Source organism: Canis aureus, chromosome 19 (assembly GCF_053574225.1).
Source record: "Canis aureus isolate CA01 chromosome 19, VMU_Caureus_v.1.0, whole genome shotgun sequence".
NCBI lineage: Eukaryota > Metazoa > Chordata > Mammalia > Carnivora > Canidae > Canis > Canis aureus.
In genome coordinates this window covers 50,328,653-50,353,721 of record NC_135629.1, presented here as the reverse complement: position 1 = coordinate 50,353,721, position 25,069 = coordinate 50,328,653, and the positions used below count along the sequence as shown (strand labels likewise).

The following is a 25,069-nucleotide window of genomic DNA, read 5'->3' as shown; positions in this document are numbered from 1 at the left end:
GGTTGGGGGAGGGCACAGAGAGAGAATGGGGCCACATCTAAGTACTTAGCTGCCCTTGCCACCTGCGGTGAACCTGGCCCTGCGGTTGTTCCCCAGAGAGGTAGCTGGTCACCCCGGACCTTCCTGCCCCCCCCAACCTCCTGGGTGGGGCCTCCCTCTGGCATTGGCAAGTTGTAAAGACTGTGCAGAGCAGGGAGTGAGCAGGAGTGCTCGGAGGGAGGGAAGAAGGCAGGAGGAAGGAAACAACCCCATTGTCATCCCCCAAATTACTGGCTGGGATGGCAGGGGAGGAGGCGGAAAGCCGACATTGTTTACTTAATTAAAAGTAAACAACAATTTGCCGCTGCCAGCCTCCCATTAGCTGTGTGCCGGAGCCCTACGAGCTGGGGACTCGGCTTTCGCTCCCGCCAAGCCTGGCTCCTTTCACCACACCCCCAGCCTGGGCTCCCCCAGGGCCCTGCACCCTTCCCTGGTTCTGCCCTTCTCAGGCTGAGCAGAGGAAACAAGTTAAACCGCATAGTGTCTCAGCATCCTCCAGGTTGGGATAAGAGTGTCAAGGAACTGTCATTTGGCAGGTCACTGTGGGGTGAGAGACCCCTGAAAGTGTATACTGTTATGCCTGGTTGAGGTCCAGTGGAGCAGTGCAGAGGGCACCATCTTGTCAGGTTAGCCAGATGTCTGGCTCATTGGGGGAGGTGGTCCCCTTCCCCCTCCCCACCTGAGTGTCCAGTCTCTACTACCTGGAGGCCTGGGCCTCTCTGCCCCACCCCCCTTTTTTCCTTTTCCCTTTTAGCAGCTTATAAACATCCTTCTCCCATCTTTTTGGCTCTGCTCCCAGAAGGGGGCTGTTCAAGGCTCCAGGAGGGCTGAGGGAGAGATGCAAGCGCTTGGGGCCCTTGGGGCATGGGCCTGCGGGGAGCAGGGCTGCGGGAACTGAGTATCCCCCACCCTTGCCAAGACAGCCACAGGTGTCCCCAGGATCCGGGAAGGGGAGTTGGACAGGTTAGGGCTGCCCTAGGGCGCTACTAGGGTAGCATGGTGAGAGGGTTGTGCATTGATTTCTGTTGGCTTCCAGCGGCTTCCAGAGTGCCTTGGGAGGGGGGGATGGGTGTGTGTCCCCAGGCAAGTCCCCACCTCTCCCATGGGCTCCACCCCAGCGAGGTACAACTCAGGCTGAAGGGCTGGCCCAGGATATATGACTTTGGCTCATGACTTTAATGGTGACAGCTTTCCCTTCCCCTGTAGAGGTGGGGGCTAAGTCACTTCCCAGCACTGTGCTGCTTATAGAACCACTGCTGAGCTGGAGTCGCTATCAGGCTCCTGTGGCCAGATGCTAAGGTGGGGAGAATATCTCAGGGGAAAAAAAGCCAAACCTGAGACACTTGGGAAGCCAAGCAACTGGGATTTAAGCCCAAAGGGGGAGAGGTGAGGCAAGGCATGGGCAGTGGGCAGTCAATACACGAGTCCCAGTGTGCATCATATGTCCCAGAGTGCTGGGTCCCACCAGGCTGATCCTTCCCCCAGGGCACAGTTGGCAATGGCAGAGACATTTTTAGTTCTCACAACTGAGGGGGCGTGATGCTACTGGCATCTAGTGGGTGGAGGCCAGAGATGCTCAAATCCTGCAGTGCACAGGACAGTCCCACCGCAGAGAATGATCCAGAGGGTAGGGGTTGAGAACCCTTGTCTGGAGTTTGGCCCTTCAGGAAGATTTAGACACATATTCACTCTCTCCATGAGCCATCCTGCCCCACCTCACTCCTCCCCCAACATTTGCATCCTTTCATCTTCCTCTTCCCCCTTCAGGATTCACACATCCACATGCGTGCACACATGCTCACAGCTCCCGGGATTCACACACATCAGGGTTTTCACATGCACTCACACACAGAAAAATCTGGGAAGTCTGTCCTGCGCTTAATTGAATTAAAGGACTGGGGTTTGGCAGGACATTGTGTATCTGAGCTGCAGCTTCTTGCAGCCGTTTCAGCCCTGGACAGGACGGTTCAGGCTTCCTGCGATTCCAGCTGCTGCTGCTCCTCTTTCCTCTCTCTTTCCCCCACTTTCCAAGCCAGAGACCTGGGAAGGGCCCCTGGTCAGCGGTCAGCGCGACAGGCTTCTGCTCCTCCCTTCTCTCACTGCTTTGCCTTGTGGTACTGCTTGTAGGAGGCTGGGGCCTCCAGAAAAACCGGTATCCCCCATGCATGAGGCCAGGGGACTGTCTGGAGCAGACCGGTCCAGGCCAGTCCCTCATTCCAGGCTTTCTGCTGTCTATGCATGGGTTGCAAGGTAGAGGGTACCGCTGGTTGGGAATGGGATACACTTCTTGGCTGAGTGTGAAGCCATCCAGCTCTGCCTGAGAGGCCTGAGGGCTCCCTATCTATAGGGAGCATCCTCCCTATAGCCTGCATCCCTATCTTAATGGACAGAGCTGGGATGTCAGCAGAGGGCACAAACTATTTGGGGGACTGCCATCCCTCAGATCCTTTTCCCAACCTGAGCCCATAGGGTGGGATAGGGGATGGGGTGTGCTGCAGGGCAAAGGGATGCTTTTCTGTGTCTCTTCCCTCCCACTACTGCAGGGTCCCACTGAAGCCTCTGCTTTTGTCAGGCTCTGGAGGTGGACTTGTTCTCAGTCCCCCCCTTATAACCCCATTCTAGCCCCTCCCGGAACAGGAGTGAAGCTGCCTCTCATCTGAGGATGACCCCAGCACCAGAGCCCAGCTCTCACTTTGAGGAAGCTCTGCCGGAGCCACCTCTAGCCCAGAGCCTGAGGCTAATGGGAAAGGTCCTTCGTCTAGAATGGGTACAGGAGATGCCCTGGGCCTCACTGTGGGCAGGAGGGGCGTGGTCAGCAAGCCTGTGCCTCCTGGGGCGCCATCTCCTAGCTTGTGCCACCCTCTCAGCCCTGCCTTTATGGGGGGCTTACTGAGTGCAGAATCTGGCCCCCCAGCCCCCCAGCTTAAGAGCAGTCTGGGCATACCAGCTAATGGCTGGTAGTGCCACCATCCAGAAGGCCCATTGGAGGACCCAGCCCCGCCCCACATGTGTGACCCTTGGAGCTTGGACAAGGCAGGGGGGGTAGGGGGCAGTGCTTCCCCCCACCACCCCTGCTGCTGGGCTGTTTCACTGGCTGGCAGGAGGAGTGAGAGAAGGATTGGGGGGCCAGGGAAGAGGCCAGACCCAGTCCGGAGCCCTGAGAAGCGATCTGCACTGCCCAGGGTCAGGGGGGGTGGGGGGAGCGGGCCTCACCTCGGCTAACCTCCCTGACGAACAAAGGGGCCTTTCTCCACACCCGCCTGGGAGGGTGTGCCTGCCCGACGGCTGCCGCCACTGCAGAGAGCGCTGTTGTTTTCTTCTTCTTCTTCTCCACTTTTCTCCATTTCTCTCCCTCTCCTTGGTTCCTGATCCCTGACTTTTAGTATCCATTTTTAACTTTGAGAGGGGCGGCGGGGGCGGGGGAGGGGAGGAAATCTTCCTCTTCAAGCGATTATCAAGTGCAGGGGCATGTCTGTAATGCCAAAAGGTGGGGGCGTCGTGGGAGTGTTGGGAACAGCCCTGGGGTCACGCGGCCGCAGACTCGCGCACACCCAGAGCAGCCCCGTTCTTGGGGAGGAAGGCAGGGACCCAGAGCCGCGGTGGCGCCGCGCAGGGTGGGCCCGGGCTCATGGGTTTACCCCCACAGCCATGCACCTGGCAGCTCCCCCTTTCCTCCTCGCTCGCCCATTCCGCGGCCCCCTTCCATCCGGCCCCCGCACCGCAAGCTGTTCCTAATCAATGAGAACGGGAAGCTCGGCCCTCACATCACATCACGGGATGTGCTTGGCAGCGGCAACGGCAGCAACGGGAATCGTCGTCTCGGGCAGCACGGCCTGGGGTTCGAGTGGCCTGGCTCTGGCCGGGCCTCCTCCTTCCTGCTTGAGCCTCTAGGGGGTGCAGAGGGAACCCCGGCCCCTGCAGCCCCGGCGGGCAGCGCGCAGGTTCGCCGCCCCGGCCCGGGTCCCCGAGGCTGCCTGCGGAGGGCAGCTAGTGTTAACTCGCTGCGCCACCTAGCTACGGCATCTAGGAATGCAGCGCGCCGGTTCGTCGGGGTGCGGCCGTTGAGCCCCGCTGCCCCGGGGCTCTGGAGTACCTGCTTTGGTCCTTCAGGGCATTATCCATGGGGGATTTGGCACCTGCCGACCTGGAGGGTCGATATCGTTTGGTCTCTTCAGCAGCTTAGACTGCCCCAGCTTAAGTCTGGGTAGCTGCCTCCTACCCAGGTGGCCTTCCTCAGTACTGTGTGCACGTCCAAGCTTCTGGAAGTTGCCTCTCGGCTGCTGTTCAGGATCACAGTAAAACTGAAACATAGGGTCCTGGAAACTGACTTCCCTGCCCCATCTATGCCTTCCTTATGTGTGCTTGGCACTTTATCGTGTATAAAATCATCCTATCCTCTATGTAAAAATTCCTGCTCACAGCTCACTGTGCTGAGGCAAGCTTGGCATGTGTTGCACAGGGAGGGAGAGGAGGCCTGGGAGACACACTAGGTGCCCAATAACTGCAGGTCTAGGATTTGGATCCCCGGCTCACAGCTCCTTCTGACACTTAGAGCCATCTCATCCCCCAGAAGGCCACCTGCCTACCCATCTATTCAACCCAGCCTGGGCTTTCACTGCTGGCGATTTGGAGTCAAAGGCTCAAATTCTTCATGTATTGTCTGGGTAGCTCTGGACAGTGGCTGCCTTAAGGTCTTTGGGGGTGTGGGGAATGGGGAGCAGAGCAAGCTTGTAAGAGTGCTCCCCTGCCCTGCCTTCCACAGGGAGACTGCATCCTTCCTCTGATTCCCTCAGGAATGGGGGTCCAGATGGCCAATGCTGCACTCCAGGCCCTGTTGGGCTTTACGGAAGAATTACTGGTACTGGAGTTTCCACATCAATTCCTTGGAATTGAGTATTGAGGATGGACCCGCAGGAAAAATGTTCTCTTCTTGAGAAGGGGAAGGTGCCAGCCACCTGGTGCTTCTGTCCTCTGGGTGGTCAGTGTAGCCACAGTAGGAGGAAGGATCTAGAAGGATCTATGTAGAGTCTCATTATCCTTTCCAACTGCATTTCCAAGTGTAATGGATACACTAGTGAACAAAACAGATAGGCCTTGACTCCAGGAGGCTGATGGTCTGGTGGGGTGCACCCAGCTGGAAACCCCTGGTCTGGGAGGCCTGGTGACCAAGTCCTTGGGGCTCTTGAACACTCTAGAGCCAGTCTTCCTGTCTCCCACCCCTGGCCCAGCCAGAGGCTCACAGTGTGGATGGAATTTGAAGGTAGGATTACTTGGCTTCCAGCCTCCAGGCGGAAGTTCTGCGCTTAGACATTTGATTGTGGCACGCGTTTGTGTTTGTTGCTCTTCCAGGAACCCACGTATGTCTTCCCCCAGAAGGCCTCCCCTGTAGAGGAGGCTCCTTTAGAGTCACCAGCCTGGGTGTCAGGTCCTACCTCTTAGGGGGCTAAGGAAGTTAGAGCACCTGAGGATGGGAGGCAGGGGGCCTCGGCCTGCTCTTGCTTAGATGGGCTCTCCTACCCCAGGCCCTCTGGATTCTCATAAGGAAAGGAGTCAGCAGGAGGCAGGGCAGGGGTAGGATTCTGCTCATGGCCAGAAAGAGAGAGGTAACCTGGAATGCAAGGAGGCCAGGGAGCCCCAATATTCCCCATCCCCCTATCCCCACCATCTTCTGGCAAGCCTGACCCTCTTCCTATAAGTAAGGAGGCTCCAGCTGTGGGAGCTTCCCCTGCCCAGGGCTGAGAGTGACTTTGCCCTCTGTGGGGACTCACTCCTCCCACCTTCTTTTCCTGGTCCGTTGTTCCTTTTCTGCTTTCTCTTCTCATCCCTTCCCCAGAACATTGCAAAGGTGTATGGGTGTATGAGTGTCCCCCATCAGGTGCAAACAGCTGGATGCAGCCCAGCTGTGCTTATGAAGCCACTCCTGAGTATTTTTAGGAAAGTTTTCTTTCCTTCTGGTTGTTGTTGTTTTTTTTTTTTAATTTTATTTATTTATTCATGAGAAACTCAGAGAGAGCGAGCGGCAGAGACACAGGCAAAGGGAGAAACAGGCTCCATGCAGGGTGCCCGATGTGGGACTCGATGGGGTCTCCAGGATCATGCCCTGGGCTGAAGGCGGCGCTAAACCAGAGCCACCTGGGCTGCCCAATGTTGTGTTTTTTTTTAAAGCAGTCTCTTTTTCCTTTGCTTTCTCTTTCTCTCTCGCTTTCTTCCCTTTTTCCTCCCTCTTGGAACCTTCTACTTCTCTGATTCTTTCTATTGCAGTCCTCTTGCTTAGAACCACTTTGCTTTGGTTCTGATTTTCTATCTTGGCCCCTTCCTCCCTTAGTTTTAGTTTTGTGTTTTTGTCATTTTTCTTGCTCTGGGGTTCACTGATTTCTTTCCTCCTTTTCCCAAACTCCCACGTACGCCAGGCATGCCCCTTAAGCGGTCTCTAGAACTTCTGAACTTCTGAATCCCTGGTTGGCATTAGTGCCTGGAGGACTCTGTACCTTTACAAATAAGTAGACCAAGGGCAAGTGCAATTGGGGGATGGGGGGAGTTTGATGCCTGACCCTGGGAGGTGGGGACACTATTAATAGTCCTGAGAGCAGCTGGAGGTGAGGGCAGTTGTCTGGCCAGGCCTGGCCTGGGCAGCTCAAAGGGTCAGAAAGGGCAGTGCCAGAAACAGAAAGCAGGAAGGGGTTGGGAGAGGCTCTGCATGCCCCTAACCTGAATGGGGGCACCCCCTCCGCAGGGCCCATATTTTCTTGGTGTACTGGGTATGGAGGGCATTCTCCACTGTCAGTTTCTATCAGGTTCAGGAGGGGACAGAAGCTTTAGGGGCTGGGGGCCATTTTTATGGATCCAACTATTACATGACTCCTGGCCCCAGGCCCTCTTGGAAATGTTGGCTCCAGCTGCTGGCTGAGTTGTGGCACCAGCTGGCACTCCCAAGAGAGGCAGCTGGCCACCCATAGGGAAGCACCTATGCTTCTGGTGTCCTCAGCTCTCTATATCTTTAGGGCTAGGCTAGGACAGTCAGGGCCTAAGGCCCAGTGCCCTTAGAATCCTGGGGAAAATCATTTTCTCCCCCCTTCCCTATTGGCCTTACCCATCCTCTGGGCTTCCCTTTCATTGCCTCTCCCCCACCATTTCCAATGTGGTGGCCATCCTGAGGCCATTTACTGTGGCTACTGACTTTGGAGAGGGACACACTGTAGAAGGCATCCTGCTCTTTTATTTCCAGAGAAACCTCTACCCCTCTTTGCAGATGGTAATGGTTCGGGCCCTGAGGAGAGCCCCCCTTGATTTCCTGGCTGTGTTCTCAGGGGCTAGACACCAAGAAATAATAATTTGGGCATACTTAATGTGTCATTATGAGTGTACGGTCCTGTGGGATGGGAGCTGAGGGTTACCCCAACTTCCCTCACTGAGGCAGCCTTTGAGCCCAGTGGGAGAAGGAGTGGAGTTTCAGCTAACAGAAGTGAAGGGAAGTGGTGGTCCTAGTGGAAGAACAGCTGATGTTTGAGTTGGGCCCTGGGCTAAGCTAAGCACCTTATACCTGTTCTTTCATTTATTCCTTGACCAAGAGCCCTAGGTGGCAGGTAGCATCTGCATTTTACAGCAGACGAAACAGCTCAGAACTTGACCAAGGTCACTGGACTGGTAGGTTCTGGAGCACGGATGCAAACTCAGGGGGAGCCCCTTTCCACTGTCCTTTGCTGGCTGTCCACCTCCATCCCCTACTGCCCTTGGTGTGCCCCCTTCACCCTCTCTGTGCCTGGCTGAGATCCCCCTTAGAGTGGACATGGGATCCAGACGAAGGACATCTCCCTGGCTAGACTCAAGGGCAGGCTCCAGGCAGAGGTGGGCCAGGACCTGAGGTGGGGAGCTCCTGCCTTCCTCCATCTCCCCAGAGGTCCCTCCCTTACCTCCTTCAGTAGTGGCCGCTTCACCTCTAGTCCCTGTCTGATGGGAATTCTGCTCTGATGGGACTTCCTACCCGCTGAGCATCTCTGGAACATCCCAGATGGTGCTACTTCAAGGCCCCAGGTCTGCTTGTTCACAGACAGCCATGGATCACTGATGTCTGAGATGCTGGGGATGGGTGCTAGATCATTCCCCCTCCCCCCCACCCAAAGGGCAGACCCTGGAGGAGCCTGCATGTCCATTGCATCTCTCTTGAATCTCATAGCATCTCACATCTCTCACATCTCACCAGTGCTGCTGGGCTTAACTGCTGGGAGTTAACTGTTTAACTGCTAGGCTGGGCTTGGAGGGGCCCCTAACAGGCTGACTGGGCTTTTCCATCCATCTGCTGGGTGTCATGCTCTGCACCAGGATGCATCCCTCCTTCTCTCTCCTTTTTCTTTGGCCACTGTCTGTCATCTCATGGGGATGACCAACTTGGCACCCAGTTCCTCTGGGCTTCAGTGATCAGTCCCCATCTCTAGTTCTTCCTGGGCTAGGGGCAGTGCTAAGGCAGGCTCTCCCATCAGGTGCAGGGTGGAGAATGCTGAGCAGCTCACACCAGGAGAGCACCCTAGAGGCAGCAGGGCTGTTTGCCCGAGTCCGACCTTTGGAGCCCATTCTGCTGGTCTCCTGGGCGCCAGATGAGCCCACTTTCTTTCCTTCTCCCTTCCTGCAGTTTTGCTGCTGGGTAGTGAGCTTTGCGGCAGCCATATCTGGCCCTCGCTTCTGGAGGATGGGAGACAGCATGTGTTGAGGTGGAAAAGGTAGTGCTGTGGGGGCCAAAGACTGAGTGGAATGTCCCATCCAGATGTTCCCTGTGGCCTGAGCTGTTGTCCCTGCCTCACCCTCCCTTCATGTCCTTTATAAGCTCAGGCTTCAGGGACAGCCAGAGGAGATCTAGGCTATGCAGGTGTGACTGGGCCTCTTCCTTTTCCCTGGCACGCAGCCTTCCTCCCCTGCACAGGTGACTCAAGTCAACGACTCAGGCCCTTTCAGATCCATGAGTAGAGGGGGAATGAGGAAAGAAGAGATGAAGTGGGGGTGACATGTGTGCCCATCGTGCACCTGGCCACACCCCTGCCCAAATCTTCAGGGCTGTGCTTCCTGGTCATGCTCCTGCTTCCCACTATGTGGGGTTCTAGGGAGGACAGAAGAGGGATAAACTTCAGGATGGCTCCAGGGTCTGTATGCACACACACACAAGCTGGCTGGCTTGTGGGGGTGGACTGCAGAGTGGAAAGAGGGAAGGAAAGATCCTAGAAGCCCTGTGGGCTTGGCCAAGTCCTAGCCCCTCCCCTCTTTGCCCTCTGGCTGCCCTGTACTCTCAAGGACTTCCTCAGTCCCCGAATCTCCTGTTTGCAGAGATGAGGAGAACCCCTCTGTGACCTGTCTCCCTAGCCCCCCATCTGTCCACCGCTCCCCTCCTCAGGGTGTCTCAGATTCTCAGACTTAGGTTTCAAGAGGCACAATAGTTACATTCTCCAGCTCTGATTGCCACAGGCCAGGCCTCTGGCTCCCCTTGAGATTGGGTTTCCAGTGCCCTGGAAGCTCTGGAATCACAGAAGAAGGGGGAGACAGGTAGGGGGAGGGAAGTGCCACACTGGGGAGGGCCAGGATAAGCTCCTGAACTGCATCAGCTTTTCAGAAGACAGCACCCCCAGAACAGAGCATGCCCCCACCTGCTTCTCGAACCTCAGACCTGGAGAGAGCCTGGGGAGGGGCAAGCAAACTGTGAACCCTGGGGGCTGTCCTCTTCCAGTCCCCAGAAGTCAGTGGTCCTTGCAAACCTAGAGATGGGTTCCTCTCTGGCCCAGTGCTTAGTGCTGAACATGCTGTATACAGTGGGACTGCAGCTGTGAATGCATCATCTCCTTCTACCCCTATGGGACGGCAGGAAATTGCTGGTGGTATGTCCACATGTGTGCGTGTTTGTGCTTGGCCGTGTGTATGCATGTGTGGGTGTGGCTGAGCTGGGTCTTTCCACCCCTCTTGGCCACCTAAGAACTCACTCTGTCAGCGATGTGCGTGGAGGCAGCTGGCCAGCAAGTTACATGCGGCCCCCTTCACAGAGAGAGTTTGTTTCGGGTGGGAGCCGAGGCAGCGGGTTCCCTGCAGCAAGGAGGAATTCCTCCTTCACCTAGCAGGAGCCATAAATATCTGCCCGGCTGTGACTGGAAATGTATATACATATACATAACATGCTGTCAATTGGGGTTTGTGTGCAACACTGGGCTCTTCCTGGCAGCTGGAGCTTCCCCTCCAGAGCTCCAATGAAGAGACAGAGCCTTTCTGGATGGACACACATACACACAGAAACAGGCAAGGTCGGGAGAGGAAAGAGAGCAAGAGAAAGGGAAAGTGAAGAAGGAAGGACAGAGAGAGAGGAGTGTGGAGCCAGGAGAGAAAAATGAGACCAGAAATGGGATTCCAAAGGGGAAGGTGAAGGGCTCAATAAAGCAAGTAGGGGGGGCTTCAAGGGCTGACAAGGTGGAAGCTGGTGCAGGGTTGAGAAAGGCAGTCGGGGGTGGAGGGCTTTGTGACTGTTCCAGGGGATCTGGAGGGACCTAAGGAAGAAGGGCCCACACTGCCAACTGTTGGCTGAGCTTGGCCCAGGTCTGGGTACTGCAGAAGGCCACAAACCATTGATGCAGGGGGAAGACTGACGACACATGTGCAGATGAATGGGGAGTAGCCCTAGACCCAGAAGCCGTGCTGAGACAGGGTCCAGATCCATCACCTGCCCTCTGTAGTGCTCCCTTCCGGAAGCCTCGATAGTGGTCAGGGCCTTACTGTCAAGTGGCCTCTGCCTTGGAGATGTGGATCACATGAGTAGCCCAGGTCCCACACAGAGGGCAGTCGGCAAAGCATGCTCCTGGGGGTGACCGGAGCCCGCCTAACTCCTGGCAGCATGGAGAATGAACTATGGGCTCTGAGATTCTCTGCATCCCCAAACCTGGCCCAGGCTCAGGGACCCTGAAGCCTGTCTGCTCAGGGCATCAATCCCAGTCATCAGACACAGTGGCTGGGCTATTTTTAGGAGGCTACATTTGATGGGCTTCCTGCAAAGAACCCTAAAACCAGGGGAGATGCTCTCTGGTCCTCAGGGCCAGGATAGAGAGAAAGGTTGAATTATGTCAGAGCAAAGGGAGGTAGTGGTGCCTTCTGCTGCTCTGTCTCATCCCAGTCTCTAGGGTGTGGAGGCAGCAGTAGTTGCTAGAGATACCCGCACGGGTGTTAGGGTTGCTTTGCTGACCTTAGGGTAGCCCTGAACTGAGGGTGTGCACTTAGGATCCCCACCGCTCTGGCAACCAGACTGAAGAGAGCTGAGGCTGGGGAGGCTTCTAGGGGATGTGGCCCTGGCAGGCTGGGGAATCAGAGTGACAGCCTCGGGGGCATGGGGCGGGGGGGGGGAGGTGTGGAGGGGGGAGGATAAAAGATGGAGCTGGGCACCTGTCTGCCTTGTGCTCGCCAACACTGTCCCTGCCTCTCCACTGGCCCATAGGCCACCAGCTGGCCCATTATCCCTGGCGAGAAAGCAGACACTGGAGGGGGGCTCCCATGTGGCAGCAGCTCACTCATGCAAACCCGCCCGGCAGGGACTGCCAGGGGAGAGCCACCCTGTTCTGGGTCGGAGGCGAGGGGAGAAAGGGGGGCAGTGGAGAGAGGAGCCCCCGCTGTGCAGCAGTCAGGTCTCCTCCTGTGCTGTTGGCAGGGGGCAGTACGTGGGGCCTGTGAACAGGAGATAAAGAGTTCAGGCAGAGGGTTTTTTCTCACTAACCGTGGATTTGTATGTTTGTTCAGCTGGTGGCTCTGATAAGCCCCATTCTGCCAGATAAAAGCTGAGCAGCCATGAGGCGGGGCGTGGGGAGGGGTGTCATAAAGGGACCTTCCCCCTGTCTGTCCTGAGGCCTGGGGTTATCCCCTCCCCCAGGGAGCCCAGCAGGGAAAGGAGTCAAGATGCTGGGGTGTTATGCTCCCTGTTGTGCCAGCCTGTGGTGCAGCTTCTGATCCCAGAGGGCTGTCTATAGAGTAGGCCCTGACCTCAGGGCATGGCTCCCCGAAGTGCCCAAGAAAGCTGGCCGGCTGGCCCCCACCTCTGGAGGGGAGGGAGAGCAGGGAGGCGTGGTCCCCTCACCGTCCCTAGAAGCCTGTCCACCGGGGCCCAGTGGCCTGATCGCCCAGCAGCTGCTGTATGGGTTCCTGCCAGCCCCCTGTCCCCTGTCTGTCCAAGGCGCACCCCTAAGCCCACTGGGTGGATAAGGGCCCGCCCCCATCATGGCCCTTACTGTCCCTTCCGGCAGCGACCCGAGTTGAGCCCTTGGGCCTGGGTCTGGCCTGTGGGGGCTTCAGCTGCCCGTGCGCAGACCACGGTGTCCCCAAGGCCCCCCGCCTTAGCCCTCCCTTCGCCTTCTGCTGGGTGTTGGCCGCGAGGGCAAGGGGGTGCCGCTAGGGCAGGACGGTGGGCCCTGGCTGAGCTGCCCTGCTGCCCGGCTGGCTCCTGAGCCTCGGAGCCTGGGTCCAGATTTCCAGCGTTTCTGCCTTTTGTCCTGAGCTGGGCTGAGCCTGCCGGGGCCGGCGGGGGCGGCATTGTGGGGACGCTGGCTGGGCCGCCAGCCTAAGATGGCTGCCAAGGGCTAAGATGGCTGCCAGCAGCGCCTGGAGGCGCGTGGCAGCGGGCCTCGCCCGCGCTGGATCCCCGCTCCCGCTTGCTCCTTTACATCAAGCTAATAGTAATAACAGCAATAACGTTTCGGGACAGTGTCCTGGTTTAGAAGGATTTCCTGTCTATCGCGCTCTCCTGGAGCCCCATTTGTCTCTGCCGTAGTCGCTGGCCCACCTCCATCTCTTTGTCGGGTTCTCTCGCGCCTTTCTGTCCTTGGGCTGGATATGCGCATGCGCGCAGCTTTCTGTCTCCACCTGGCCGTTTCCAGGGGGCCCTGGGACCACACCCCTGGGTGGACTCTTGTGGCTCCCCCAGCTGCACTGACCCAGACCTGCAGGCCTGGTGGGGACTGCGTTGGTCCCAGGATGGGTGGGGTCAGTTGCAGGAGCCCCGGGGCAGCAGAGCCTGGAGCATGTGCCACCCTCACTGGGCTCCACATGCTGGGCCTGCGGCTCTGCCCTTTCTACATTTTGAATGGAGGAGAGGGCAGCCGGCAGAGAGGAAGCAGGCTCAGCGCACCTGCGATCTGCAGAGGTCCTAGAGCAGGCCACCCACCACCTCTGCCCCTCACCGGCTCCTTCCTGGAGCCTGGGGTTGAATCAGACCCAGATAGCCAGGAATAGGCCAGGGCAAGACGATACAAAGTTCCTATCCACAAGACACCGGCACAGAGGTTGCCCTCCTGGGAGCATGGGAGGAGGTCCTATAGGTCTCTCCAGAGCAGAGAGTGCCACCAGTGAAGGGGTGGCCTGGGGTAGGATTCAGTATCCCTAAACACACCACAGGGGTGAGCAGAAAGGGAGGTGTGGCAGGCTGCACCTCATACTTCGGGAGTGAGGGGCTGTCATTAGCACTTGCCTTGTAAACCTCTGTTTTCTCGATTTGTGACAAGATTTATTATTTTGGGGGCAAAGTAAAGAATGAGGGAAGTGGGGACTGAAACTGTCCTGTAGGCAGCTTGTCCTTTCCCGCTGGTCACATTGAGGCAGGTTCCCAAGAACTTGGCCTGAGCCAAGCCTGGGCCTTTGCTCCCAGGGATGCTGTTCTTACCGGCCCCCCTTGTGCATTACTCTTCCATCCCTCCTGAGGGGCTCAAGTGGCCACAGGGCACCTTGCTGCAATCCCTTGGGCCCACATCTCATGGGCCCTATGTTCTTTAGGAACTTCCTTGCTGGTCACTCCTCAGTGTGAACAACTTGGCTGTGAAGCCAGTGAGGGGTGGACTCTCCAGCCATTAGGCTTAACCTTGGGATGGTGGGTGAGACGCAGGAGGCAGGGTCAAAGAGTTGGGCAAAGCCTTGGCCAATACCAGGGCCTGGTTTTCTGATGCCACCCCCATGTTGTCCCCTTGTGAGCAGCTGATTCTTTATCAAATGCCTAGCCTTCCCCCTGCCCCACAACCTGCGCTGGCCCCCCTCTGCCACCCTCTCGCCAGCTGTCGTGCCTGGGCAGGCATTCTGGAGGTCCCCATTGTGCCCCTGGCACACAAAGCTTTGAGGACCAGGGGGGCGGGGGTGGGGGGGCTTTCCCAAGCTCAGCAAAATATTCACACACACACTCCACCCTGCCCCGGCCCTCTGTGAGCTCCCACTGCACAATGGGCCCTTGTCTCGGGGCTCCCTCTGAGCAGCTGTGGCACTGGGGCATGAGACAGCCCAGACAGGCTGGCACAGAGCGGGCGACAGCGTTAGGGCAAACCTCCCCCCTCTGTGTTGCCAGGCACTGCCTATAAGCATAAAGGTGAGGTGGGGGTGTTTCGGGCTGACAGGAATGGCTGTAATTAATGAAGTGAGAGAAGGAAAGGCTGCTCCTCTGGTAGCTTGAGCAGAGTGGAGGATGGAGGACACTTGGGTTCATCCCAGCTGTGCAAAGAGGTGGTCACTGGCTTCTCTCCTGTGCATCCTCCTTGCCCTGATTCTCAACCACTGCTGCTCACCCCAGGGTGACTTTGCTCCCGGGCCACAGTGGGCAGTGTCTGGAGACAGTATTGGTTGTCACACTGGGGTGCTACTGGAATCTAGCATATGGAGGCAAGGGCTGCCACCAAACACCCAGCAGGGCCCAGGATATCCCACCACAGAGAATGATCTAGCTCCAGTGTCCATAGTACTTCCTTTCTCTCTTTGGGTCCTCCTAGGCTGCTCACCTCAGAGGAGAGGGTGCTGTAAAGGTGTTAACAGGGCTTGAGGGGCAACTGCTTGGCTGGTGTGGGTGGGGAACACTTTCATCTTGACCCATTCTCCCCTTTGTGTCTCCTGCAGAATCCGGACAATCAGATAGTTCAAACCAGCAAGGAGATGCGGACATCAAACCACTGCCCAACGGTCAGTGCCCCCCAACTCCCACTGGCCCCTGCCTTGCCTTATGGCCTGCCCTGCTCCCCATCGCTCTCCTCTGCCCTCCTACTCCCTGGCCAGCCTGGCCTCCCCTCTCCCTGTTTCTTCCTCTTTGCTCAGCCATTCCTCAACTGAACTTAAGCTGATGTCCCAAGGAGTGGGGGCTTACCTGAAGCATACTCACTCTTTTGTATAGACATGAGGGCCCCTGAGGGCCAGCCTGTGTCTGGAACGAGAGGTTTGGGAGGGGGTGAGTCAAAGCAGGAGTGGGGAGAGCTTTGGGGAAACAGGCAGGCAGCCCCTCCTAACCTTGCCTGACTCACTCACTTGTCCTTTCCACTCCTCAGGGCACTTAAGTTTCCAGGACTGTTTTGTGACTTCCGGGGTCTGGAATGTGACGGAGCTGGTGAGAGTATCACAGAGTAAGTGAGTTCTTTCTTCTAGCCAGGGTTGAGCTCAGCAGATTGGGGGTATAAGGAGGTGGCACTCAGACCCCATGTGGCCGGCCCCCTGCTGGTGGGGTCTTGGCAAAGGGGCAGGCAAGGTTTCCTGGGACACTCTGTCCATTGGTACTGGGCTTAGTGGAGCAGAGGTGCCCAGAGAGCCCAATCTCTAATCTCTACTGCTTTGGAGGAAAAAAAATCACAACCAAGGGCTGTTTTCCAAAGACCCGCCCCTCCCCCCAGCTAGGAAGAGGCTTCTGGGGTTAAGGTGTTCATGACAACAAAACAGGCTCCACTGGGCCTTCCACACCTCAAACCTTATCACCTTCTCCCTTTTCCCAGCTCCTGTTGCGACAGCATCAGGGCCCAACTTCTCACTGGCAGACCTGGAGAGTCCCAGCTACTACAACATAAACCAGGTGACCCTGGGGCGGCGGTCCATCACCTCCCCTCCTTCCACCAGGTGAGCCCAGCAGTCTGCCCGCCCCCCTATCCCCACCCAGGCCATCTCAAGTGCTGTAGACAGCTATACCTCCAAGGCCTGGGTGCCTTCAAAGGTCACCGCTTGTTGAAGGTGTTGGCTCCAGAGCAGCCAGGGCCCACCATGCTACCAGACATCGCTGAGCTTTTGGTACTGGGGACGTAAACCTGAACAAGGCACAGCTCTGCCTGGAAGGCACTCCCAGTGGAGATCTGAGAAGGCCTTTCTCTTGGGGAAGAGACATTTGAGCCCAGGTGTAAGGTGGGGAGGAAGGGGCTGCTGGTACAGGCATGGGGTGGATGCTCCAAGTACAGAAGCCTCCATCCCAGCCGAGGAAAGACATCCTGGTGGGACCCCCAAAGAGGGCTTTGGAGGCCAGCGGAAGGTGTTTAGAATTAAAACCCATGGAAGGGTTTTAAGTAGGAGATGCTAGGGATATGTGTTCCAGAAAGTGCCCCTGGCAGCAGCATGTGTGGGCAGGACTGACAGCCAGGTAGAGGCCCTCCCAGCAGGCTAGAGTAGAGGAGGACCTCAGTTGGGTGGGGCAGCAGCCTGAGAGGGAGGGATAGAGTTGAGAGGTGTTTGGGAGGTGGACACATTCAGGCCTTGTCAGAGCCATTTGTTCAGGGCAGGAAGGAATCCTGTGCTTTTTTTTTTTTTTTTTTTTAAAAGAACTTGAACATTTGGTTCATTTTGAGGTTTTTGGCATTCATTTTGATTTGTTAAAATATTGCACTCTAATACTCTAATAGCTTCACATCAATACTATTTTAATATAAAATAACATAGTACCTTGATGTCTGAGTTTTGTAGCTCCCTTGGGGTTTTTGTCCCAGGCAAATGCCTTTCGACTTGCCCTGGCCCTAGAGCCTGATGGGAAGTAGAAGGTGGGGCCAGGGAAGCAGTTGAAGAGGCTTTTCCTTCTCTTTGACATGGGCAGTCGATGAGGGTATCACAGACTGAGAAGGGGCTCAAGAAGGAGGAGCAGGAGGGCTGGGCCCCGAGGGACCCCGGGACCAGTCTAGTCTCAGGGGTAGGCACGTAGTGAGTGCCTGGAAGTGCTGCTGTCATCAGGACCCTGCTCCCCACATGATGGGTCATCAGTGTAGGCTCCCTCAGTTCGAGTACCTATACCTCAGTCTTCCCTTGGCCTGCCTGATCCCTCTCCTCTTCCCCAGCACCACCAAGCGCCCCAAGTCCATCGATGACAGCGAGATGGAGAGCCCTGTCGATGATGTCTTCTATCCTGGTACAGGCCGCTCCCCAGCAGCTGGCAGCAGCCAGTCCAGTGGGTGGCCCAACGATGTGGATGCAGGTATGGGTGCTGTAGAACCAACCCAGAGCAGGGCAGCCAGAGCCTCTTCATCCCCCTCAGCTTACCTAACAAGCTTCTTCTGGTTCCCCTGCTATGGGTAGACTACCTGTCTTCTTGCCTCCTGATCTTCCAGAGGAGGGCAGACCAGGCTGAAGGAGAGAGCAGAGACAAGGAGCTGGGCTGTCCCTACGTGGGCAGCAGAGCCCATGGGTGTGGTGGAAGGAAAGCCAAGGCCCTTGGCACCAAGCTTGCTTGGTCTCCTTCTCTTGCTGTTTCTCTGGAGACGTTGCCCCAGCAATGTGGTCCTCATGGTTTAAAGCAGTTCCTCAATCCTGGGCACCATGGACATTGGGGCCATATCATTCTCTGTGGTGGGGTCATCCTATGCGCTGTAGGGCATTGAGTAGCAGCCGTGGCCTCCACCCACCAACTAGTAGCAAGCCCCCTCTCCTCTCCAGAGTATAATGACCCAAACATCTCTGGACATTGCTGAATATCCCCTGGCATAGGGAAGAGGAGAACAGAATCGTCCTGAGTTAGAAACCACTGATCTGAAGGGCCCAGGATCACAGAGAGGAGCAGAGCCTAGTAAAGAATGACCAGAATCATTTTCAAATCAAGCAGGAAAGCTAAGGAAGGGCGAGGGTCTAAGGGAAGCCTGCTCAGTCCTCTCAATACTCTCCAACCACCCCTTTCTTGGTGAACCCGCCCTCCTTCATTTCCAGTCTTGGCTGGAGACATGAGCAGACCCAGAGAACACAGATGGAAAGGAGGGAGAGTACGTGTGTGTGTACTCGTGTGTGTGTGTGTGTGTGTGTGCACATGCACATATACCTGTACGAGGAGGCTGGCTGCAGAATACTTCTGCCTGGCATACTGCTGGTACAATCTGTGTGTATTCTTGAGGTGTGAGTTTCTTGGACCCAGGGTACAGACCTGTGGGGGGTGAGGGGTTGTACGCGGGGCATGTCTGCTCTGGTCAGGCCTGGGGACAGGGGCTTCGCCCCTGAAGCAAGAAGAGGAAGGCTTGACCCAATGTTGCTTTCCCTGGTGTTTTCCAGATGCACTTCTACAGAGATGGGCTAGGTGGATGGTCCTGGACAGGGGCTGGGGGAAAAGCAAGGCAGAAGGGTGGGGAAGTACTCCTGCTTTCCTGCTGCCCAGACATAGGCTGCACAGGCTCCCCTCTCTCAGCTCCCTGGGAGGAGGGGCGGTAGAGAGGAGGAGGGCTCATCTCCAGACCTGGGGCTGAGGGAGTGGGTTCCAGACCAGGAGTGAAGCTCACCTCTGTGGGACAGCTATCCTGAAAGTCTTTGGGTGCCTTTCCCAGTGTTTCCTTGTGGCAAGCAGGGACCGGGGTCAACACAGCCCAGATACTTCCCTGGGAGAGAGAGAAGAGGTTGAAAAGGTCCTGAAGCTTCCCCAACCAGGGCCTCAGTCAAGCGACTGCCCCTGAAGGACTCAAGTGCCTTGAGAGCCACATCCCTAGCTGTCTCCTGCGGCTCTGCCCAGACCTGATGCCCAAGGACCTGTTCCTTCCTTGGCTCCCACTCTTTTTTCTCTACTGTCTGCTTTGGTGCCTGCCATTTCTGCTACTTCCAGCTGTCCTGCCATGCACGGCCCCCAATACCCTCGTGCAGCACCCCTAGCTCCCTTGCTTTTCCCTCTTTTCCTCTGTATCCCCCCCCCCCCCACGGCGTTGTTTCCCTGTGCTGCGACAAATCGCCAATTAAGCAGCCCAGCTGCAGGACAGGGAACAGCTGGGGAGGCGCTGTGCGGCCATGGGGACAGCTGTGCACAGCTGGTGGGGGTGCTCCCCACCCCCTCACCGTGCCAGCTATCAGGTGGCACACAGCTGCTGCCAGATAACACCTCTGCTGGCAGCTGAGAGTTCGCCCTTCCCCCACCTCTTCTCTCTGCGGTTAAGACTGTAGCCCCCCTACCCCCCACTCAAACGGATTCTATGCCTCAAAGATGGCAGCTCTGCTGATCTGCTCCACTCCATCTTACCCCTCCCAGCCTGGGCACAGCCTCCAGGCTCAGCGCAGGACAGGAGACAAGCTCCCCTGGAGGACCTCGCCCAAGGGTCTTGCTGTGTCATAGCATCATTTAGATATCATGCCCATGGGGCACAAAGATGGCCTTAGTTGGCAGAGCTCCAGTGGGGTATTCTCTGTGCATCCTGTCTCCCACTGAATGCCACCCCATTTCTGGCACCAGGAGCAGGGCAAAGCTCCCAAATGACCCATTCTTCAGCTGCCCAACCTCTGGATCCCCTGACAGGGGAGTCCTTTCCTGTCCAGCTCTGTCCCGAGTACCCATCCAGGTCCTCCAGCCCCTTCTCTACTTTCTTGTCTGGTGTTGGATTACCCCTTCAGTCCCTCCCGAGGACCAGTGGATTCTCTCTACCAGAGCTTCCCCTAGTCCAGGGCCCCACAGAGCAGACCCCAGCCCATCCCTCCTCCGGGTCCTCCCTCATTCTGAAGCTGGCTCCCCAGTTCTCCTACACACCTTCCCCACCCTCCTGCCCCTGCGTCCCACCGTTTCATCCTGTGCCATGTGAGTTCCTATGAGGTCCTAATCTGCTCATCAGGGAGCAAGATGGGCCCCCTTCCTTGCTCATCTCCTACCCAGCACACCCAAGGGTTTCATGTTCCTCTCTGATCAGAGCACCCGTAGCTGGCCAGTCAGCATACCAGGCCGGAGAAACAGAGTCGGAATGGGGCAAAGGAGACAGGAAAGGGGTGTGTGTGGGGGCAGGGGTAGCCGTGAGGGGGCCGAGGAGAGAAGGAGCTAGCTGCTGGCTTCCCACCTTCCCTTGCTCTTGCCCCAGCCCAGCTAAACCTGCCCTGTGTTGCTGGTTCCTCCCCCCAGGCCCGGCTTCTCTAAAGAAGTCAGGAAAGCTGGACTTCTGCAGTGCCCTCTCCTCTCAGGGCAGCTCCCCGCGCATGGCTTTCACTCACCACCCGCTGCCTGTGCTTGCTGGAGTCAGACCAGGTGAGAAATGGGGAGCCTGGGGGGGGCAGTGGGGTGGGCGGTGGAGCACATAGGGGCAGCTGGCCAGGTGCAGGAGCTAGGGCCACAGCCCCTGAGTCACAGCCCCAAGCTCTCTGAATAGTCCCCGGTCTAGTCTGGTCTGGTGGAGGGCGGGCACGGGACTGGGCTCTCCCTCCAAGGCAGCACCTCCTCACCTTGTTCCCGAGCAACCTCCCACTTGCTCCTCACTCCCCATGTGCACGTGTGTGCATTGGTGCATGTGTGTGTGCATGTGTGTGCACGTGTGTGTGCTGTGCAGCACAGGCCTGTCCTGAGACCCTCTCCAACCTGCCTTTAGCTGCAGAGGCCTCAGACCCATTCCTACCCGCTCTGCTTTCCTCCTGCCAGTTGTGGGCGGGAAAGCACAGCTTATTCTGTCCTCCTTTCACCTCTTCTCTTCTAGTTCCTGGCTGAGCCCAGAGTCTGGTTTCCCAGCACCAACTCAGGTTGGTGTGGGGCACAGATCCACAAGAGGACTCAGGGGAGCCCAGGCTCCCTTCTTAGGCCTTCCCTGCCCTTTTCCGAAAGTGAAGGAGTAGGCCCAGTGGCTGGTAGCTCCTGGGTTGTTCTCCAGGGAAAGGAGCAAGCCCTTTGCCTTGGGAGGCTCTCTTGCTTGATGGGTGCTTGGTGGGGGCAGGGGGTGGGGTGGGGGCGGTGTCAGAACATCTCAGCATTCTTGAGGGGATGGAATCAGGCAGGAAATTGTGGGAGCTGAGTCCTTAGCCTCCCCGCTCCCTTGTTTGCTTTTTCCCTCTCTTGGTACCCTTCTGGCAGAAAGGGGCCTGGGCTTTTTTCTGGACACTGCCCTGTATCTGCCTGCCTGCCGTCTTGTGGGCCCTTCTGTAGGACACGGAGAAGAGTGAGGTTTACCCTCTCGGCTTCCTCCTCGGGGCCTCCTGGCTGAGAGCCCAGAGGCAGCCTGTGCTGGGGCAGGGTGTGGTGGCCACAAGGTGGGGGCGGGGACCCGAGGCCCTCTGTGTAGGCAGCGGGAGGGCGGCAGGCCCAGCTCGGCTCAGCTTTTATGAACTCCAGAGAGAAGCCAAGTTTCCTCAGCCCCCTAATGAAACTGAGAGCAAGAGCGAGCTGATTGGAAACAGACCGGAGGGGGAGGACTCAGCCCAGAGAAGAGCTGGGGCCTGTGCTGGGGTGGGAGCTGTATGTGGGGAGGATGCGTGTGCAAGGACCGTGGGGCCAAGCACGCAGGGATGTGGCCTGGGCAGCAGCAGCCAGAGGCACAGTCATGTGCACGCAGGAGTTGGGTGTATGCATTTTGAGGGCTCGGCCTGCAGGGGCAAGGGGTCCTGTCCCTAACCAGAGCCTAGGAGTTGTTGGCCTCCTCTGTCCCTCCCCTAGACTCCCCCTAGGCCCTAGACCAGGGCAAAGCCAGTGAGGCACTTGCCACAATGCAGTGTCACGAGTCACCAAAACTTTAGTCATCAAGATAAATAATATTTAAAGTAATATTTTTAAACAATTAAAACGATTCCAAAAAATAGTGATGAACAGATACCGATTTATTTATTTATTTATTTATTTATTTATTTATTTATTTATTTATATTTTTTAAAGATTTTTATTTATTCATGAGAGACACAGAGAGAGAGAGGCAGAGACAGAGGTGAAGGGAGAAGCAGGCTCCATGCAGGGAGCCCTAGGACTCCATCCTAGGACCCCGGGATCATGACTTGAGTCAAAGGCAGGCAGTTAACTGCTGACCCACCCCTGTGTCCCGATACCAACATTTTAAACAAAGATGGGACTGGCCTTGCATTTGCACAACCAGGCACCCTTGACCTGTTCTTGTCACCCTAGCTCTAGCCCTGGTTCTAGTCGGACTTTTTTTTTTTTTAAGATTTTATTTATTTATTTATTTATTTATTTATTTATTTATTTATTCGTGTGTGTGAGAGAGAGAGAAAGAGAGAGAGGCAGAGACGCAGGCAGAGGGGGAAGCAGGCTCCATGCAGAGAGCTTGATGTGGGACTCGATCCTGGGTTTCTAGGACCAGGCCCTGGGGTGAAGGTGGTACTAAACTGCTGAGCCACCCGGGCTGCCCTCTAATCAGACTTCATTACAAAGACAAGCAGCTGGGTGACAAGCCCTAGTTTGCCAATTTGACTTTTTGTTTTTTTAAAAAAAACAGGATTTATTTATTTATTTATTTTATAGTCGGAGAGGGGCAGAGGGAGAGGGAGAGAGAATCTCCAGCAGACTCCCCACTGAGTGCAGAGCCTGGCACAGGGCTCCATGTCACCACCCTGAGATCATGATCCTGAGATCAGGACCTGAGCCGAAATGAAGAATCAGATGCTTAACCGACTGAGCCACCCAGGCACCCTGCCAGTTTGACGTTTTAAAAATATTGCATTAAGATGTTATTTACCTCAATTGCTGAATTACCTGGCACTGCCTTAACTTTCTCACCAAAGACCAGTACCTCACTCTCCTTACCCTGGTCCTGGCCCTGCTCCTACCTGGTTCTCCCTTTTCCTCTGGTTCCTCAGTGCTCTGTCTGACCAGCAATCCGTCCCCACCCCACCCCCGCTACCCCATCTTCTGTCACACCCCTGCCACCTCCTAAGCCCTGATGCCCTTTTCTTCCTGCCGGCGTGCATGCAGGAAGCCCTCGGGCCACAGCATCAGCGCTGCACTTTCCCTCCACATCCATCATCCAGCAGTCGAGCCCGTACTTCACGCACCCGACCATCCGCTATCACCACCACCACGGGCAGGACTCGCTGAAGGAGTTTGTGCAGTTCGTGTGCTCGGACGGCTCGGGCCAGGCCACCGGACAGGTGAGTCCAGAGGCCCCAGGAGCCCTACCACAGCTCATCTCTGCATCTGTCCGTCTGTCTCGGGGCTCACAGGGAGAGGGTCCAAGAGCCAGCCCTCCTAGGGCTGGAAAAGCAGAGAGCTAGTAGTGCCAAATACCTCGATCTTCTGGATCTGGGGGTAGGGGTCCGTGTGTAATGCCAGGGCCTGTCTGTCACCATCCAGAGTTGGGGGAGGCAGTGGCTGGGCCCACCTTGTTCTGAGGGCTCCTTGCCCTCCTCCCCCCGGTCTCTCTTACCCCAGTAAGAGTGTATTCGTGATCTATCCAACCCAGCCCAGGCTCCTTACCTCTTAACACCCCTCTTAAAACCTCAGGGCTACAAGGATTTGGTAGGTTCTAGACCAAGGTTTCCCAACCTTGGCACTATTGACATTTGGGCTGTTCATTCTCTGTTCTATGGGGCCAACCTGTGCGCTGTGGGGTACGGAGCAGCATCCGCGGCCCCCACCCACTCAATGCCAGCTGCATCACCCCCTCCCAGTCCTGATGATCCAGAATGTTTCCAGATTTTAATGTGCTCTGCGGGCATCATCATTTCCTGGTGAGAAGCTGTGGGTAGAGGAAGGCCCTCCTTTCACAGGAGCTATCATGGAGTCTCCTGTTGGCAGAACCCTTAGCAAGAGGTTCCCAGGTCAGTTATTATTCTGGAGCAAAGCCCTTCTGCTCCTCAGCCTAAGAGAGACACTGGTTGCCCATGGAGCTCTGCCACCCCATGACCCTGCTCCGTCAGCAAGCCCTAGGACCCAGTCACTGATGAGCAGAAACACAGGCCACTCAGCAAAGGGCTTATCCCAGATAATGGTGGGCCAGAGGTGACCCTTCAGTGGGACAGTGGTCCTCTCTTAGTCCCTGGGAGACCACTCCAGATTGGGACATAGTGGTCTCTAGACCTCTAGGAAGGTTCTAGAGTCCCAGCAGCACAGTATGCTTTGAGCAGGCCCAGCCCCTCTCCCTGCAGCTGGTCCAGCCTGGAAACTTGTTGTGAGAGGTTAGATGGGGAGGATGCTCAAAAGGTCGTGGTGGGGAAAGGCGTTCGGAAGCCCATGACAGAGGCAGCCCAAGGAGAGCCGTGGTGGCCCTCGAACACTCAGTCCAGTGCTGCCTCAGGGCGGCCTGTGCAGAGTGGGCATTTGCTAAGTGCTGGTGTATTGATTTGGGGCAGGGCTACGGCTCAGCCTCCTTGATCTTGCTGTCCAGACCGGAAACCAGTCCTCTTCCCTCTCTCCTGTTCTCCCTCTTTCTGCTTTCCTTGTTTCCTTTTCCCGTTTTCCCTGTGAAATTTTCTCTTGCTGGCTCTGTAGCTCCTTAGCACACTCAGAGCCTTGCCCACCTCTCTGGGCAAGCTCTGTCCACTTTTAGGGGCATGGAAGGAGAAGTGGCCATGACCCCTACAGCTACTACGCCTCCATCAGAGATACCAGCAGAGTCTACAAGAGCTGCCAGCCTGTGTCTCAGCGCCAAGGGTCCTGGGGTCCTGGAATATGGATCAGAGAGTCCAGGAGCTCCACCTTGCCTGCCTTCTTACCCACAGAGGCAGCTGGGGTGTGGAACCAAAATGCCATTGGCCTGAGGGATCAGTTTAGCCCAAAGACCCCTCAAGAGTATGGGTCAGTCTATCCTTAAGCATCCTGATGATGGCTGGGTCCTGAGCCTTTTCCTTGACTTGACCATCCAAGATTAAGGGCTCAACTGGTCCAGAAGGCAGATGCTTGCTCCGAGTAGACCATGGATAAAATACTGCAGACAGGAGGGCAAACAATCACTCTGATTAAACAGAGCCTAGGCTGGCTGGGGAGCAGTCTCTCTGGGTTTCCTCTTATGACCTGTTGCCCAGAGAGGGAGGAATGTCTTTAGGGAGCCTGCTCCCTAGGCCTTGGCAGCAGGCTCTGGAGGAGGAGGGAGGCCAGAGGCCCCAGGCCCTGCAGCTGACCTGGTGACAGGGAGTGGCAGTACCTGCTCTGGTTCCGTGGCTA

The 25,069-nt window shown here is 56.6% G+C and overlaps 1 protein-coding gene across 19 annotated transcripts in view; it reads left to right on the top strand.

Moving 5' to 3' along the window:
* Window positions 1–25,069, top strand: part of NFIX (nuclear factor I X) — a 99,464-nt gene that overhangs the window by 59,694 nt on the left and 14,701 nt on the right. For 14 of the 19 annotated variants that reach the window (XM_077859726.1, XM_077859731.1, XM_077859727.1 and 11 more), the window contains 6 exons: window positions 14,914–14,976; window positions 15,336–15,410; window positions 15,774–15,894; window positions 17,091–17,227; window positions 20,102–20,224; window positions 22,883–23,058. In XM_077859726.1, the coding sequence (XP_077715852.1) occupies window positions 14,914–14,976; window positions 15,336–15,410; window positions 15,774–15,894; window positions 17,091–17,227; window positions 20,102–20,224; window positions 22,883–23,058 (695 nt within the window). Of the gene's footprint in view, window positions 1–14,913; window positions 14,977–15,335; window positions 15,411–15,773; window positions 15,895–17,090; window positions 17,228–20,101; window positions 20,225–22,882; window positions 23,059–25,069 lie in introns of those variants that run through there. The other 5 variants (XM_077859721.1, XM_077859729.1, XM_077859730.1 and 2 more) reach the window with 2 other exon arrangements.